Genomic DNA, 17542 nt, shown 5'->3' on the forward strand with positions numbered 1-17542 from the left:
GGAGAGTATTCTGCATATCCAGTGTTGCACACATGCAGTTCTAATAGTAATGATTGTCACACTTCTTTGGTGTTCTATTCCTTTATCTTTTTCCTCAATGCCTCAGGTTTCTAGAAGAAGGGAGCTTAGAAGAGGCTGAAATACAAAAGCAGAGGATTGAACAGCTGCAGAGAGAAAGGCGGCGGGTCTTGGAAGAAAATAAGGTGGAGCACCAGCCGCGGTTTTTCAGGTATGTGTGCAGCTGGGGTCGTGTGGGTCATTGTTGGCAGGCACTGGTGACGCCTGACGCTTCTGGTGCGAAGAGAACAGACTGGGGTGTCCCCTCCCCACGAGAGAGTGTTCTCGGCCCTTTTCCTGCTTCAGAGTGGTGACATCCCTCCTCTGTGAAGGCCCGACTTTGTGGGGACACTGCCCCCAGGCTGCCCCGCGCAGCCCTCCTTTTTTGCGTTCCTTGGTCTCTCCCAGGGCCTCTCCCAGGACTTTGCAGAGAGGTGCTCAGTAAGTGCTTGTGGGAGAAGCAAGGAGACCAACCACACCCAGCTCCCACTACCAGGCCAGCTTATTCAAGCCATGTCTAAGGTTGGTCCCCCAAATGGGTAGATTCTACACAGTGATGGAGATAATTAGCTATCACCCCTTTCTTCACCAAACTAGAACTTCCAAGTAATCTAATTCTTGAATTGCAGAAGTTCCAATCTACTGGGGCTTGGATTTGGAACATTTAGTATTATTTTTAAAATAGCTTGCTAGGAGGGTCTCGTTAAGAACAGACTGAAAGATTTAGAAGGGGCGTCAGAGATCATCTGCCCTTCACCCCCTCTTTTATTTTAACTGCAAAGAAACGAAGGCCCAGGGGACATAGGTGATCTGTGGAGAGACCCAGTGGAATGTCCCAGACTGGGGCCTGGCTCTCTTGACTACAGGCCAGTGCTTGATATGGTTTTAGGGGTTTTTAGTTTGTTCATTTTTTAAAAAATCAGCAATGGAACAATCACAGGTAGAAAAGCAGCCAGCTCCTGCCCTACCTATTCCTCCCAGTCTTCTTTTCAGGATTTTGTTGTTGTTTGCAGGGATGTTTTGGTTGTTATTATTTTTTAATGGCCAACAGAAACACGTTTAGGAGGATTTAGCAACTAATCTATCAGCTGCATCAATAAAATTATATATTTCCAAAACAGCAAAATAGCAGCAACAAGTTATGTTTTATCCCCAAAGTATTATGTCCTTTCCCCTAAAGTTGATGTGGATTTTGATCATTTCACAAACTCAGAATATGAGTGATTGAAGATCAGTAGGCCAGAATTTTATCCCAGAATATTCATAACTTCATTTAAACATTTAAAAAATAAGACACCTTAAATTATTTTTTTTTATATAAAGGCAAGGGATAGGTGAATGGATAGACTAACAGACTGATCAATTGATTTTGGTAATATCTGTTAAAGAGGTTCATTACAGTATTTTTAGGATCACTAAAAATTGTGGATAACCAAACTGTCTCAGGAGATAGATAAGGAGATTTATCAACTTGATCTGATGTAAAAACCTCAAAAATGACTTCACACAGTCTGTGGAGCTCTGTGGGAAATGAACTAACATGTAAATGCAAAATATAAAATGTTATCTGGGCTGTCACTGCAACCGTGTAAGAATTATGTCTGGAATGGACAAGGACTGAACACAGCTGCAGTTCTTTTTCCTCTTGATTGTCTGTAAAATTATCAGAGTATTAGATGTGGCAAGTAAAACTGTGAGAAAAGGTGAGAATTGTTCAGCAGTAGCAGTCCGGGAACTGTTGCAATTAGACGCTGGCAGAGATGACAGAGGAGCATGGGGACTTGGACGTTTCCGTTGACACTCACTGAGGAGCCATGAAAACATCACTGGAAATTTCAAGTGGAAACTACAGCTCTGGCAGCGATAGTCGTCTTTGTTTCATAGTAAAGTATCTGATATGCAGATTGATTTATTTTTAAACACATCCCTTTATTGGAATAGAAAAACAATTGTGATAAAAATCTATGATCCTGAGAATGTGGAAAAATAGGCACTCCTCACTTTTGTTTCTAAAGCATATGACAATATCAGTCAACATTACAAGTGCGCAGAAGTTCAGTTTATAGGAATTTTTAATATAACTAATCTCTTGCACATACAAAATAACATATGTTTTGTTTATAATAGCTAGAGGTTGAAAACAACATCCTCAGTGCCCACCAGTAGGGTACTTGTTAAATCATGGTCCATCCCCACAATGGACTATCATGCACCTGTTTAAAAAGAATAAAAGGAAGCCCTTTTTGCCAAAGTCACCAAACTTCTCCTGCAAAGGGCAAATGGTGAATATTGTTAGCTTTGCAGGCCATGAGCCCTCAGTAGTAATGACTCAACCCTGCTGTGCAATGTGAAAGCAGCCATAGACAATACTTAAATGAATGGGCATGATGTGTTCCAGTAAAATGGTATTACAGAGATAGGCTGAAGGCTGGATTTGGCCCTTGGGCTGTAGTTTGCTGACCTTATTGTAACAATGGAAAAGGATCTCTAATACATATGTTATATATATAAACTCAAGGCTTCCGTGGTGGCGCAGTGGTTGAGAGTCCGCCTGCCGATGCAGGGGACACAGGTTCGTGCCCCGGTCCGGGAAGATCCCACATGCCGCGGAGCGGCTAGGCCCGTGAGCCATGGCCACTGAGCCTGCACGTCCGGAGCCTGTGCTCTGCAACGGGAGAGGCCACAACAGTGAGAGGCCCGCGTACCGCAAAAAAACCAAAAAAAACTCAAGGGGTGGAAGACCATCCAGGGCTACCATTGAATGAAAAATAGGAGAGGAGTGGAATGTGAGTGTGCATGCGTGCACGCTCACACACGTGGAATTTCTCTGAGTGAAGCTGCTAAGATCATTGTCTCTGCAGAGAACTGGGAGGCTGGGAGTAGGAAGAAAACATTCAGCTCTCCACTCTTTGGTACCTTTTGAATTTGGATCTACGTAGTATATTATTTATGCATAGAATAGTGAACCAAGGCTGTTCGCTCCAGGCTGTGATTCCAATCCCTTCCAATTCCTTTCCTTTTTACTGTTAATTGATCACTTGATTTGAACAGCGTGATTGATTTGTAACTTTTACGTGGCCATACCCCAGGTGGTAGCTGTCATCCCAGCCCTGTTTTCTGTACGACAGACTCTACCCTCACCCACTTCTCTCAGAAGCACCCATTTCTCACAGCCTCTAAGTTGGAGAAGTCAAAGTCAGAAGCAGCAAAACGGTTTCCAGGCTTCCCGCTCCCTCGCTGGTCCAGTACTGGACCACAGGGACAGGGGTGCAGGTGCCAGTGATAAGCTGGAGAGGGCGGGCGGGGGAGGAACGGGGTGAAAAGGAGACAGAGACTATGACAGTCTTGTCACGAGCCTTCAGCAAATTCTTTCACTTTCACAGGAAATCCAGCGATGACTCTTGGGTGAGCAGTGGCACCTATTTGGAACTTAGGAAAGATCTTGGTTTTTCCAAACTGGACCATCCTGTCTTGTGGTAAAAGAGGAAAGAGCGATACATCCTTGTACTTCTCCCGTGTTTGCTTTCTGAAGCCACAAACCTGTGTCTGTATATTTAAACAACATCACCTAGAACAATCACTTGTGCTTCCTGGCTTAGTGTTGTATTTAAGTATATATTTTCTTCAGTAGGTTTCTTTACAATTTCAAAGGTTATCACAATTGTTTATATGAATGTAGAACACCTTGAGATTTCTTTTTATATATAAACTATTTAATAAAAATGAAAGATTGAATGTTAACATGTGGGTTAAAAAAGAAGCTTTAACACTAATTTTCCAAAGGTTAGGAAAATTCTAATTAAATGTATGCCTTATAAAATTATGTTGGAAAAAAAAAATCCATCTTTCCCAGGTGCGTTAAGAAATAAGAATACGAAGGGTTACTCACCTGTGTGCAAGCTGCCCAGGTTTAATGTGGTAGCTCAGATATCTTTTTGCCTCAGACAGCTTTTGAATTGCTCACAAAGAACAATTCTGCTGGTACTGGAGTCTGAAGAATATTTGCATTTGCGTTTTCGTGCTTGGGGGAATGGTATACGATTAGTGGGGTGTATGTTTTTATATAAGATGGAGATGGCAGCTTCTCAAAGAGGAAGCATTCGAACTCATCCCTCCCTATACTTTCATTGCCTTATGTGCAAAATTGTACCGTTACTCAGAAAAATTGATAATCCGAGAAACCCCTGTTAATTAAATGTCAAAATGAAATCCCAGGCGGACAGTAGGAAATTTCTCCTTAGTGAGAGCTGAATCCATTACAAGTTAAGAAACTGTTTTCTGCTTCCCACCCCACCTCTAGCCTCCTCCGCTGTTTGACCACATCTCTGTTGAATATGGAATGTCCCAATTTAGTGTAAAACACAGGTGCATTCAACATGGCAGTTTGACTTTCCAAAAGTTTAGCGAAGTAACTGATTGTTTTAAATAATTCAACATGTTTTTCTTAAATAGTGTTTTGGTATTTTCTACCTCTCAATAAGCACCATATTTTAGATCTTGTATGAAAAGTTTGACCACCTGCCTTATAGACAAATGTAGAGAATTGATGCTCTTCCTTTGTGTTATGTCCTGGTAAAGCTTTAAGTGTCTTATCGCTTTCCTACACTTCTTCTTATTCATATCACTCTTTTGTGAGTTTTGCAGCAGTCTTGAATAATACAGACTATAACTACTGAAAGGAGAAACTTCGCCTTTTTAAATGTGTTATTTCCAATTACTATAATAGAATTTGTGCAGTAGTTGAATTGTGTGATCAAAGCAATTCTAACTTCTGCCCAGATTACTCTAAAACCAAAGCCTACGTTTGAAGCCTTTTCCTCTAAAGTCCATGACGATTTTATGTAATATCAAGTAAAGTGGTGTGTAAAAAGATTTCTCCAGAAAACATTTTTAGGTATTTAAATAATTTCAGAGAATGCTATGAGTGAAAAGTAGAATAAATAATGGAAAAAAGAATGCATGATTTTTCAATGTCACACCAAATAACTAGTTGGAGAGTATTGCACTTTCAAAATGGAGAGTTATTTAAAGTGGGTCAGTAGCCTTTTGGAATCTGCAAGTGACTAGCATTTTAAAACAATACACGACTCATTAAATATTGCTTTCATCCATTCCATGTATCAAGACGTCAAGATGAACACAGTTCGAATATCATTTCCATTTCTAAGCAGTTAACTGACCCAATCAAATTCTTTGGTTATGTGCTTTGTTCTTTTCTTTTCAAACATGTATCTAAATTCCGGGAAGAAGCAGGCTGTAGATTTTAAGGATACTCCAGGGGAAAACAAATCTAGTTTTCACAGTGTGAAGGTAAATGTAGAACTTGAGTACTACTGACTGTTATAGGCCCACTCCAGGGGCTGGCTCAAAACAAAACAAAGAAAACATGCAGCCTGAATGGACGTAGCTTTGTCATGCAGTCTTTGGAAAGTCTTTAATTGTCCTGATGCTGTTATTTCAGTTGATCTTACGTTTCATGTTGTAATCACGAGGATCAAGGGACCAAATATCACCTTTGTAGTCATCCTATTTGAGATGGGAGTGGGGCTGAATTTGAATATGTATGCAAATTTTAAAGTCTATTAGTACCTACATCTATAAAGGGCTTTTCTGAAATTTAAGCAGCTTGGTGATGCATCCTATTATAATCCTCAAATTCCCTTGAGGGGGAAATGGCTTATTTTTTCCTTCAGCCTCTATTCTCAAAAGCATCCTCTCACCTAATTTGTATCTCAAGGACATTTTATATTCTTAGGATGAAGAAAACAGAAACATGGCATTGTTTGGGAAGAATTGAGGTAGAATTGACTTTGGATTTTGAATCTCCCGATTGCATAATGCCAATCACTGCATCACTTGAGGTACATGTTGTGTAACCTCCATTTCATTCCTTATCATCCCATCCCAAATGTATGGTGAACTGCACAGCTGTTCTTGGAAATGGGACCTTGTACAGTCAGCCACGTTACACTTCCAGTGTTCCTGTTGCCCCTGCCAGTTATCCGAAGCTGCGGGACATGCTTCAGGAAGGAGCCACCGTCTCCAGGGTAGCCTGGCAGCAGGTTACTCCCTCCCCAGGCCCCAAAGCCTAGGCTGGTATTTCCTGGAGTCAAACTCAATAATCAAAGCCTCAGTGCAGCTCCTCCATGCCATGCACCTCCCAGAAGCCAGGCTGGTTCTGGTACTAATTAAACACATGGAGTTCACTTTAGGACAACCGTCCGTTATGTATCAGGTCCTCACAGAATGCCCAGAAAGCCCTCATGGCCTCCTGTGCTTCCTGTGAGGTTCTCTGGGAGAGAAAAGTAGACAAACCAACTTTTAAAACAATATATTTGCTTCATTCGGGCTGCTGCTTTTCTCACATTCTACCTTTAACTACTTCCAGTAAATCATTGGCTTGGGCTTCGCGAGCGCTATCCATCTGTATTCCTCAGACTTATGATGAGTGGTCTTAGCCTACTATTAACAACGTCAACCCGAAGAGAAAAATGATAAAGTATACAGTTTTTATTTGGCTGTTGAAACTTGTCGTAGGTCTACTGCATACTCTGTAAGTTATGCCTTCCAGCTATCACAGGATTTCCTCAGAGCTTTTAGTTATGAGTAGGAGCAATAAGCAGTTGTTCTTATGATCTTAGGAATGATAGTTCCAATGTATTGGCGTAATGTATTTGAATGTCTTTAATTTTGATATTAACATTGGCATACGTCTATTTTTGCTACCAAATGACAGCTATTTTCATGTGCTCAATTTTCCCTACATTGTATTCATCTGTTGCTTAGTGTTTGTCTTTACTTTTCTGTGTTGGAAATAGATATATATCACATAAGTCTGCAAATTGCAGCAGTCTGAAATGCAAACCATTTTCAGAGACTTTGGTTTTGAGGAATGCAATGATCAGGAGTTGTTAATTTATTTTATTCATGATGATTTTATCTTCCTCACCCTCAGAGGATACTATTTTTTTAATGGATATTTGTCAATCTTTCATCTAACCATTTATAAGATTATTTTCTGTTTAAAATCCCAGCCTTCCACCCATCCCCTTACGCCTCCCCCAAAAGCTCTGACTAATTTGTTTTTCCCCCTCGTGAAGCTAGTTGACTGTGAATAAATAACATGGAAAAAGGCCTCTCCTGTCGTTGTGTTTTCAGGTTAATGGGCATATGTGGCTGCTGAACGGACAGAGCAAGACTCTAGCTGAGACTTTGCTGAGGGAGAAACACACAAGATTAGCTCAAGGGATGGGGTTGGAAATAAAAAATACCCCAGGACATGAAGAAGCCTGGAAACTTTGGCAAAAGTTGCCATACTTTTGGTCTGAACATTTCCAAGGTGTACTGCAAATGTAGGTTCCCCAGCCTTTGGGACAGGGGACCTGAGGCAGCTAGAGCCCCAGACAGCCCCCAAAGAAGCCCTGTCTGTTCAACCCAGCGTGCTGTGGAAATATTATTTTCTGTGTGTCCTAACATGAAAAAGGAAAATGCCGACTAGTCACACTGATTTAATGGCCCTTACGAATGGCTGACTCATCTCCCACACCCAACTTGTGTCCTTTGCAATGCCCCAAACACTTAACCTTCCCTGAAGTCCCATTCGAGTGAGTTCCTATATTTATGGTGTTACGCACGCACTGGATCTCAGTTACACACATAAGGTCACATCTCTGCCTCCCCCAAAGCGCTAAAGAGACAACCAAAAGCAATTCATGAACCTTGATTGGATCCTAGCTTAAAAGAAAAGAAAAACAAGCTATAAAAGACATTTTGAGGGCAATTAGTGACATTTGCATATAAACATGGTGAAATTATTGCTAATTTCCATATATGTATATGATATTGCCTGTTGATCCGTATCAAATCTGCCATCGAAGAAGGATTGACATTATTCCAAATAATACGAACACTAAAGGAAACCTTAAAAGGCAACCTCAGGCCATTTTAACGTGCTTGGCCATTATTGGAATAGATATTAAAGCATCCTAAGGTGTTGACTTTGAGGAAGCAATGAAATCTGAAGGTACAAGTTTTCGGCCTTTAGGAACTCAGTCGTATTATTTTCCAGTCATATTGATGGAATACCTGCACTAATATAATGTCCATCAGTGACCAGCGAATCAGGACATCATGGTCCTAGCTGACACCAGTCAGGAGTTTCTTATTATGGACTAATTAGTTGGAGTCCCTGCAGGAAAGCGAATCCAACTCCATAGCTCAGGAAATTTAAATGAAGGGCTACTTGCAGGGCTGTTAGAGGGATTAAGGCATATCAGCAACAGCTGGAAGTTGTAACCGCCCCTGCAGGAGCTGGAGCTCCGAGGAGGGAAGGGTGGTCAGGAGCTCTAGTGGAGGGACGTTCGGCCTCTGCCAGAAAATCCAGTCGAGCGTCAGGAAGAGGTCTCCCAACCTCGGTCTCCTCTGGCCACCATTCTCCCTGGTGGCTGAACTCAAGTGGGTACAAGCCCCGAAGTGCAGGAGGAGGCCCCGGGCCAACAGAGAAACAAGCACCTGGACCTTATATTCACCAGCATCTTCACGTCTGAGCTGTCAGAGGAATCTTCAGTAAGTAAATAGGCTTCAGGGCCAGTTTTTTTTAGAGGATAGAATTTATTTTGGCTCGCAGTTATTTTACCAAGGATGAATTGTGATTAACTGTGCTTTTTAAAAACTGGTTCTCCATGATATTACTGTTGTTGTAACACTTTTAATGAGTTAAGGGCAGCCTCTCTTTATTAAATGCCATAGTTTAAACAGGTATCAGACTGGGAAAAACATGTCAGCTTAAGCAGCAATTCTCAAATTTGGCTGATGTCCTGGGGGGTTTCACACACACACAGACAGACACACACACAGACACACACAAACTCACACACACACACACTTCCTCTGGGTGGCACACACACACACACACACACACACACACACACACACACACACACACACACACACACACACACACACACACACACACACACACACACACACACACACACACACACACACACACACACACACACACTCTTCCTCTGGGTGGTTCAGACCCAGACAGCCTCACACAGTCTGTTGACCAGCATTTGCTCACCACGGAGCAGGCACACCACTTTCTAATTTCATGATTGTTCTAGGACTTAGAAAATGGCATGTTGGTAAGAACTATGTGTTTCTTTTCATGACATTTCGCTCATTGCTTTTGTGCTTTATTTGAGATGTAAAGTTAGGGGCCTTGACACTCATGGGTACTTTAACACAGGGGTCCCCAACCCCCAGGTCCTGGACCAGTACCTTCCTTGGCCTGTTAGGAACTGGCCGCACAGCAGGAGGTGAGCGTGGGAAGCTTCCTCTACCACTCCCATCGCTCGCATGACCGCCTGGACCATTTTCCCCCTCAACCATCCGTGGAAAAATTGTCTTCTACGAAACCAGTCCCTGGTGCCAGAAAGGGTGGGGACTGCTGCTTTAACAAGGGCCTGCAGACAGGGAGCGAGTAGCAGCTGCTGTGAGGGATGCTTTCTTTGAAAAGTATATACTGAGCCAGGAATGGTCCCAGACACGGGCAATACATGGCCTTTCTCCTTGAGAAGCTTCCAGTCTTCTGGGAAGCCAGTGGATCAGTGAGAAACTGCAGTACGTAAGAAGGCTCTTGGATGTGGTAAGAGGATGCCCACGTGATGAGGGGAGAGGTGACGGGGCTCAACCACACTGCAGACATGGCCTGAGAGGAGGGCCGGATCACAGAGCCAGTGAAAGGAAGTGGCCAGGGAAGTCTGGGGGAGGGGGGAGAGGAGGCATGGGTGACTCAGGCCAGTTAGACCACGGTACCGCTTCCCAACCAGTGTCACAATGAAATGTTTTGATGTGTCACAATACCTGGTGTTTCCTCAGCCTGGAGCCATGAGACAAGGGTGGGGAGAAGAAGCAGGCAGCGCCCAGACATCCAGGGGGGGCGAGGGAAACGCCCGAGGACCCCACTCTTCTACCTCTGCGGCAGGGTCACATAAGCTTCCACCTCCAGTGTCCCCTCCCCATACATCCAAACACAGTGTAGTGAGGGAAACGGAGGCCAAGCCTGGGAAATCTAAGAGGTTCACCATGTCTCCAGAAGTGACTGAGAATTTCCAGAGCAGATTTTCTAAATTATCAGATTAGACTAAGTTTTTTTTCCTAATTTTTTATTGTGGTAAAAAAAAATTTATTGAGCTATGTTTGATGTATGGCACTGTGTAAGCTGAAGGTGTACAGCATAATTGACTTACATTTATTGTGACATGATCACCACCCTAAGTTTAGTTGACATCCATCTTCTCATATAGATACAAAAAAGAAAAAAAAATGTTTTTTCTTATGATGAGAATTCTTATGATCTACTCTCTTAACAACTTTCAAATATACCATACAGCAGCATTAGTTCTAGTCATCATGTTGTTTATTACATTCCCAGTACTTATTTATCTCATAACTGGAAGTTTGTACATTTTTGGGTGTGCAGGTCAGTGGCATTAAATGCATTCGCGTTCTGCGACCGTCACCACTCTCCATCTCCAGAATTTTTTTCATCATCCCATACTGAGATCCTGTACCTATTTAGACTAAACAACATTGGACCTTGAGTTAATTTTTTTCTTACTAACCAATAGGTGAAGGGCTTGTGAGGAAGACCAGAGCAGTTACTGACAAGATGAAAGAATTGCGTTTCTCTCACTTCTGAGTTATAGTGTGTGATAATTTTTCAAACTCACTACCAAAGCCTCACCACAACCCCATTTAGGCAATCCGCATTTAACAGAAGTGTTCACTGAGGACCAGAAGTTAAGCAATTGGACCAAACTCTCCCAACTCCTTAATAGAGTGGGAATATGAGTGCATGTCCGACGTGTTTCAAAACCCAGCTCCTTCTGCTACAGATTGAAATATGTGATCCCAACAACCTTTTCCTTTCCAAGAACTTGTTCTCTAATTTTAGTCCCAAAGGTTTCCTTAGGTCTTTGAAGCTGACACAGGGAGCTCATTGGACAGGAAAAGAACCCTGGGATGGGACTTGGGAACCTAATTGTAGTTAATGGTGAGAACTTGTGTAGGTCACTTATCCTCCGCAAATCTCACTTGGCCCCAACATCAAATGAACAGATTGTTATGAAATTTCTCTCTGTGCTGCCATGTTGTGATCTCAAGAATAGGTAGAAATGTTCTTTGGTCAATCAATAAATATTCATGAGCACCAAACGCATGCCAGACCTAATCCCTGCCCTCACGGAGCTTACCTACGGATTGCAGAATCTGCCCTAAATTATCCTTTTCTATTCTATCCTGAAAATGGGAAATATTTGGCCCTATAGAAGAATTACATTGCTTACTTAGAAAGTACGGTCGGCTTCTGAATCATGTTTTGTGAAATCAAAATGATCCGAGAGTGAACAACAGGCTTCAAAGCCTATTGATACGGTCCTTTGCCTACACATTCACCAAGCCAACAATACAGGGAATACAGGGAGATTTTAAAAATTAAGTTTCTGTTCTTGTGGAGCTTAGAGTCTGTTGGGACAGAGGGTGGGGGCCAGGAGTGGAGACAATGAGCTCATAAACAGATGTGTGGTGTGACAGATGTGAAAGTGCTGTGGAGGAAAATCCTCAAGGACTGTGGGAAGATGAATATTTCAATAGCAAATACAAGTCTGAAGCAGGGATGAGTCTGGTGCATTTGAGGCAAGGAAGCCAGTGCAGGTGGAGAAGTGTGACAGGGGGAGAGGATGGCAAATCAAAATTAGGGCAGGGAGGTACTTGGGGTCATAGGACTTTGGTTTTTGCTGAATGGGATTAAAAGTCAATAAAGGGTTTTGAGCAGAGGAACGACATGATTTGATTTATGATTTTAAAGGGTCATCTGGCTGCCTGGTGGAGATTGTAGGGGTCACAGGCAAAAAAAAACAAGGAGCCCAGTTTGGAGGTTATTGGACTCATCCAGAGAGAGATGGTGGAGGTGCGGACGAGAGTGGAAGTAGTGGAGGGAAGCAGAAGGAAATTGGAAATACTTTGAAGGTAGAATCAACAAGATTGTCCAAAGAGTTGGATTTGGGATGTGGGAGGAGAGAAGTCGAGGATGACTCTAAGGTCTGTGGCCTGAGCCACTAGAAGGATGAAGTTGCCATGAACTGAGATAAGGAAGACTGTAGGCAGAGCAGATTTGGGTGCTCTGGTGAAAAAATTAGGTGGTGAATTGATTTGAGAGTTCTCTTAAGTAGGCAGCTGGATACGAGTGCAGTAGAGGGTAATGCAGCAGGCTTGGGTTGTTCAAACCTTGCAATTTGAACACAGAAAAGGCTGGACCTTGACCATCTTTTGGGAGATACCCTCTAAGCCCTTGGAATATCTTTCCTGATAAGAGTGTTTTTATATACCTGGGACCTTGGGCCATGCCAGATAGTTTATAGTCAAAATGTGGTTATGGTGGGGACTTTGGGCCACACTGTATCAGTTTGACCTCTAGAAGGGCTGCAAACTAAGTAACTGTGGTCAGCCACATGGATGCTCCATGCCTATGTGACCAGTGCTGGACCCTGAGGCTTCCCTGGTTGACAACACTCTGAACATGTGGCCACACATAGTTACTGGGATTCCTCAAGTGAAAAATGCAGGAGAAATTTTAGACTTCTCCTCCTCCCTCATCCCCACGTTCGTGGGACCTGAGTCCTGCCCAGTCCACCTGAGAAGTTCCTCCTTCTTACCCACAGCCCTGTCTCCAGCCAGACCCTCGATGGGTCCTGCCTGGCCGAATGGAGCCTCTGTCCTCCGTCCCAACTCCTCGCCATCCATCCTCTTAGCCCCAACCAGAGTGACTTTTCTAAGCTCTGGTCACCACGTTAATCTCATTACAATACGTCTCTGCTCAGAACACCTCAGCATTGTGTGTATGTAACACTGTGGTCACAAGTCCAGCCTTTGGAGACAGAGACTTGGGTTTGAAGCCTGGCTCTGGTGTTTCCTCAGTTCCACACTGGAGTTCTCCCCCGAGCAATGTCATGTGGATCACCAGTTGCTGCCATTTACTGATGGCTCACACGGTGCTAATCACTGTCCCCAAGGCTCCCTCAATGTCCCCGCATCACCAAGAAGGAAATGGAGACCTAGGCTGAGGAACTTGCTCACAGTCACCGTCTGGAACTCGATAAAGCCAGGATTCAAATGCTGTCAGCCTCTAAACCAGCAGTTCTCAGAAAGTGGTCTGGGAGCCCCTGGGCAAGGTCTGAAATAATTTCATAACAATGTTAAGATACTCTTTGTCTTTTTCACTTTCTCTCTTGAGTGTACAGTGGGATTTTCCAGAAGCTATGTGATGTGAGTGTGCAAGGTTAATGCAGAAGCAGACATGAGAAGTCAGCTGTCTTCTTTTAAGCCAGACAGTAATGATATTTTCAAAAATATAAAGCAATGCTATTCTTCTCTCTAATTTTTTTGTTTTGGAGACTCTGGTTGTATTTCTTTAAAAGTATGTTTTTATGTTAACATATAATGGTTTATTTTCCATACTTTTCATGAATTAATATTTCTCAGTTTCTCAGTTTGAACTTCTAATACAGTAAATATCAGTAGATATAACCTACATAAATAAAAGCTCTCTGGGATTCTCTAATTTTTAAGAGCATGAAGTTTTTTAAAGAGCATACAGTTGTTTTGTTTTGTTTTGTTTTGTTTTTTGCGGTACGCGGGCCTCTCACTGTTGTGGCCTCTCCCGTTGCGGAGCACAGGCTCCGGACTCGCAGGCTCAGCGGCCATGGCTCACGGGCCCAGTCGCTCTGCGGCATGTGGGATCTTCCAGGACCGGGACACGAACCCGTGTGCCCTGCATCAGCAGGCGGACTCTCAGCCACTGCGCCACCAGGGAAGCCCAAAGAGCATACAGTTTTTAAGAGCATATTTAATCTTGAGACCAAATAGTGTGAGCAACACAGCACTAAGCTGTACATAATATGTAAATTGCTTATTATGGTGCCTAGTGGAGAATAAGGGCTCAATAAATGGTTGTTTTTTACTATTTTATACGGTGCTGTAAATGAATAATAAATGTACTGGCCCGTGACTACTCTACACCTCACTTCTCCTCACTTCCCTGGATGCCCTCTTCTCCCCTGTTTTACTGAGTTGCCTGTAGTCTCAAATCCCCAAGCCTTTGCACACTCTGTTCCTCTTAGAGAAACGTCTCTCCCACCACATCTACCGAACTCACACCTTCTCCCCCTCAAGCCTCAGCTCAAGCATCTGCACCTTTTAGAAGGCTTCCTGGAACTGGGCTCTACACCCCTAACTCCCTGTCCAGGACCCGCCCATCATACGTACTGACTTGAGCAGAAAGTCCTGGGGATTTTGTTAATTTCCTTGGAGAGGAAGATTTTTGTTACCACCCATTCAGTATACTTGAGAAAGAGGTCTTCCTGGAACATAGCCATTTCCCGTCACTAGAACAATAATTGCAAGAAAGATCATGGCCTAGGCCAGTGCTTCCCCAAATGTGGCCTAAACCCCGTGCTACCATATCACTGAGGTGCATCTTAATATATGTATTCCTGCCCCCATCCATGACCTGCCACCATCCATGACCGAGTCACACTCCCTGAGAATATAAATTTTTGTTAAGCTTTTTTTCTCTGTGTTTTTATTGGTTGATTGATTTTAAAATTTTATTGGCGTATAGTTGATTTACAATGTTGTGTTTCAGGTGTACAGCAAAATGATTCAGTTATACATATATTCATTCTTTTTTAGATCCTTTACCCATACAGGTTATTACAGAATATTGAGTATAGTTCCCTGTGCTATACAGTAGGTCCTTGTTGGTTATCTATTTTATATATAGTAGTGTGTGTATGTCAATCCCAAGCTCCTAATTTATCCCTCCCCACCATATTTCCCCTTTGGTAACCATAAGTTTGCTTTCGATATTTGTAAGTCTGTTTCTGTTTTGTAAATAAGTTCATTTGTATCATTTTTTAAAATTAGATTCCACACAGTGATATATTTGTTTTTCTCCGTATGACTTACTTCACTTAGTATGATAATCTGTAAGTCCATCCGTTTTGCTGCAAATGGCATTATTTCATTCTTTTTAATGGCCGAGTAATATTCCATTGTATATATATACCACATCTTCTTTATCCATTCCTCTGTCAATGGAGAATATGATTTTTTTAATAACAAAGTCTTATGTTGATTCGGTGATTCTTATATGCACAAAGGTCTGAGAACCAGTCTTCTAGGTACTACTAGGTGCCATTGAGTAGGGAGAAAGATGACTAAGAATAATACTATGGTGAGAAAGGAAATAACCTACAATGAATATTTACCACGTATGGAAACCTATTAAAGGGAGTTGGTTCTATTGGGAAGGGGGTCAGGGGGGATTTGACAGAAGATGTGACGCCGGACTTGGTTTGACTGGGCATTTTTAGCAGAGAAGGACAACAGGGGTATTCCAGCCAAGGAGAAGGTCATGTGTAACGGAAAAGAAGCCTGAAAGCGTGTGGCACAGATAGAGAAATGCAGAAAACCCTCTGCATTCTTTGCTTTGATGTTATGTACAACCAAGAAACTTCGGGGATATTAATTTGGCTACGTAGCTGCTGTGTGCTGGGTGGTGAACATGAGCTTTCCAGCCATTGGAGAGACATTTGTGCATCTTGCACTGCTAATCAATAAACTGATATCCTGATTTGTAAATTGACCTTTGGTCAGGGTGGATCAGTACTCCAGAATGTGTCAGGTGGCAAAATTCAGTTTCTAACCTGTAACACTGAGGCCTTAAATGTGATTTCACAAGGTGCGAGGTGCCGCATGAGGCTAGCCAGAAGAGCCAGCTGACCTCTCAACCCTCTTGTAGTGGACACTGTAGTTTGCTTCCCAAAGCCACCACGTTAGCCTCCTTCTTACTTACAAACAGCACTTTGATTCTGTTCAGATATGGACAGCCTTGTGTTTGAAGGGAGGCCAAGCCCCTTCCCTGGCCCCAGCATCTCAATCAGACTAAACCAATAGGGCAATTCCTCCTCCTGCCAGTGACTGACTTAGGAATGGGCTTGGGATGAGATGTGGGAAGAAATCTGCTGGCAGCCTGAGAAATGTTTTCCACAGTCTCACAAAGGGACTAAGGAGAAGGCCATCTCCTTTCCAGCCTTGAACTGTTGTGTGGATTGTTTCTACAGTCAACCTGAAACCAGGAAGAGGCAAGTCTGAGGGCAATACCAGGGGGCTGAGGATGGCAGTGAGAAATGGCAGACAGAGGCTGGGCTGTAGATGATGTCACTGAGTCTCTGAATTAGCCACCCTGAAACTGCTCTGCCTGTGCACATCTTGATATGTGAGATGACAGGTGTCCTTATTCGTTAGGCCATTTTAGTTTGTTTTTTTTCAGCTGAATGCACACTAATGGCACCTCTCTGACACAGACACACACAAACACAACATACCACTTATCACGTCCCCAACGTGGGAACTGAAATTAAGGTGTCACAGGGAATGTTGGAGCAGCCTTACTGCTGGGCCTCCAGAAACTGATAAATATTTATGGAACTAGAAGATGATTCAGAATCCCACCTACTTCTATCAATAAGATTATCTTTTCCTGCATAAGGACAGGTTAATCCCCCTCCTGTGTACCTCTCTGCCGCTACGTCTGCCATTCTGCAGTTACCAACAACTTTGTTATCAGATGATCTTTTCTCTGTCATGGCTTCTGTTTGTTCATAGTTTCTGCTGCTTAATTTCTCTCTGGATATCTTTCAGCTTCTGCAACTGACAACGTAATTATCTACATTTCAGTTTTTCTAGAAAAGTGTCACATCCCAGTGGGTAAGGCTGTCCTGTCAGCCATGTCACCTGCTGCTGACAGCACTGTAAGTTGACCGCAGTAGAGTCATAGGTCCAGCCCTAGCCCACCTGGTGGAGGCCTAGGTGGAGGGTCACATTGTACCAGTGTGACAATTTATTCAGAAAGAACCATGTAGAAACTAGGGATTGTGGAGTCTGGGGAGTATCGTGAAGTATTATCTGTTCAGCACTATGTATGGCAGCTTCCCAGCTGTCCCGCCTATATCAATTAATTCTCCTATTACTCCAAAATCATAGAAGCTTTGGCTGGGCATGTGCTTAGCCAGTGAATGACATTTCCCAGACTCATGCAAGTTGTGGCCGTGTGACTATATTCTTACTGAAATGTCACGAGTAGAGTGTTACGTGCAGCTTCTGGGATATGCCTTTAAAATGAAAGGAATGTCCCCTCCCCATCCTGGTCTCCCTTCCCTGCTGGCTGCATATGGATGGAATGACGGAAACGGGAAGAGCTTTCTTACACCTCAGGATGGAAACTGCATGTTGGCAAGCCAGCAAGGTCAGTGGACCTTGGGACCCAACACCTAGGGTCACCAGCTTGTCTTGGTTTGCCCAGAACTGTCTGGATTTTAGCACTGAAAATCCCACAAACCAGGAACCAGTCCTGGAC

General features: G+C 43.1%; 2 protein-coding genes across 9 annotated transcripts in view; both read left to right on the forward strand.

Moving 5' to 3' along the window:
* The window catches only part of OSBPL3 (oxysterol binding protein like 3), a 206296-nt gene extending 199105 nt beyond the window's left edge, over nt 1-7191 (forward strand). For all 6 annotated transcript variants that reach the window (XM_004265641.3, XM_033420562.2, XM_033420561.2 and 3 more), the window contains 2 exons: nt 107-229; nt 3441-7191. In XM_004265641.3, coding sequence (XP_004265689.1) covers nt 107-229; nt 3441-3537 — 220 coding nt within the window. In that variant the 3' untranslated portion in view covers nt 3538-7191. The remainder of the gene's footprint in view (nt 1-106; nt 230-3440) is intronic.
* The window catches only part of GSDME (gasdermin E), a 141172-nt gene continuing 123736 nt past the window's right edge, over nt 107-17542 (forward strand). For all 3 annotated transcript variants that reach the window (XM_049714766.1, XM_049714768.1, XM_049714765.1), the window contains exon 1: nt 107-229. The gene's annotated coding sequence lies outside the window, so the exon portion shown is untranslated. The remainder of the gene's footprint in view (nt 230-17542) is intronic.

The sequence above is a fragment of the Orcinus orca genome, chromosome 9, assembly GCF_937001465.1.
Source record: "Orcinus orca chromosome 9, mOrcOrc1.1, whole genome shotgun sequence".
In the NCBI taxonomy this organism is placed as follows: domain Eukaryota; kingdom Metazoa; phylum Chordata; class Mammalia; order Artiodactyla; family Delphinidae; genus Orcinus; species Orcinus orca.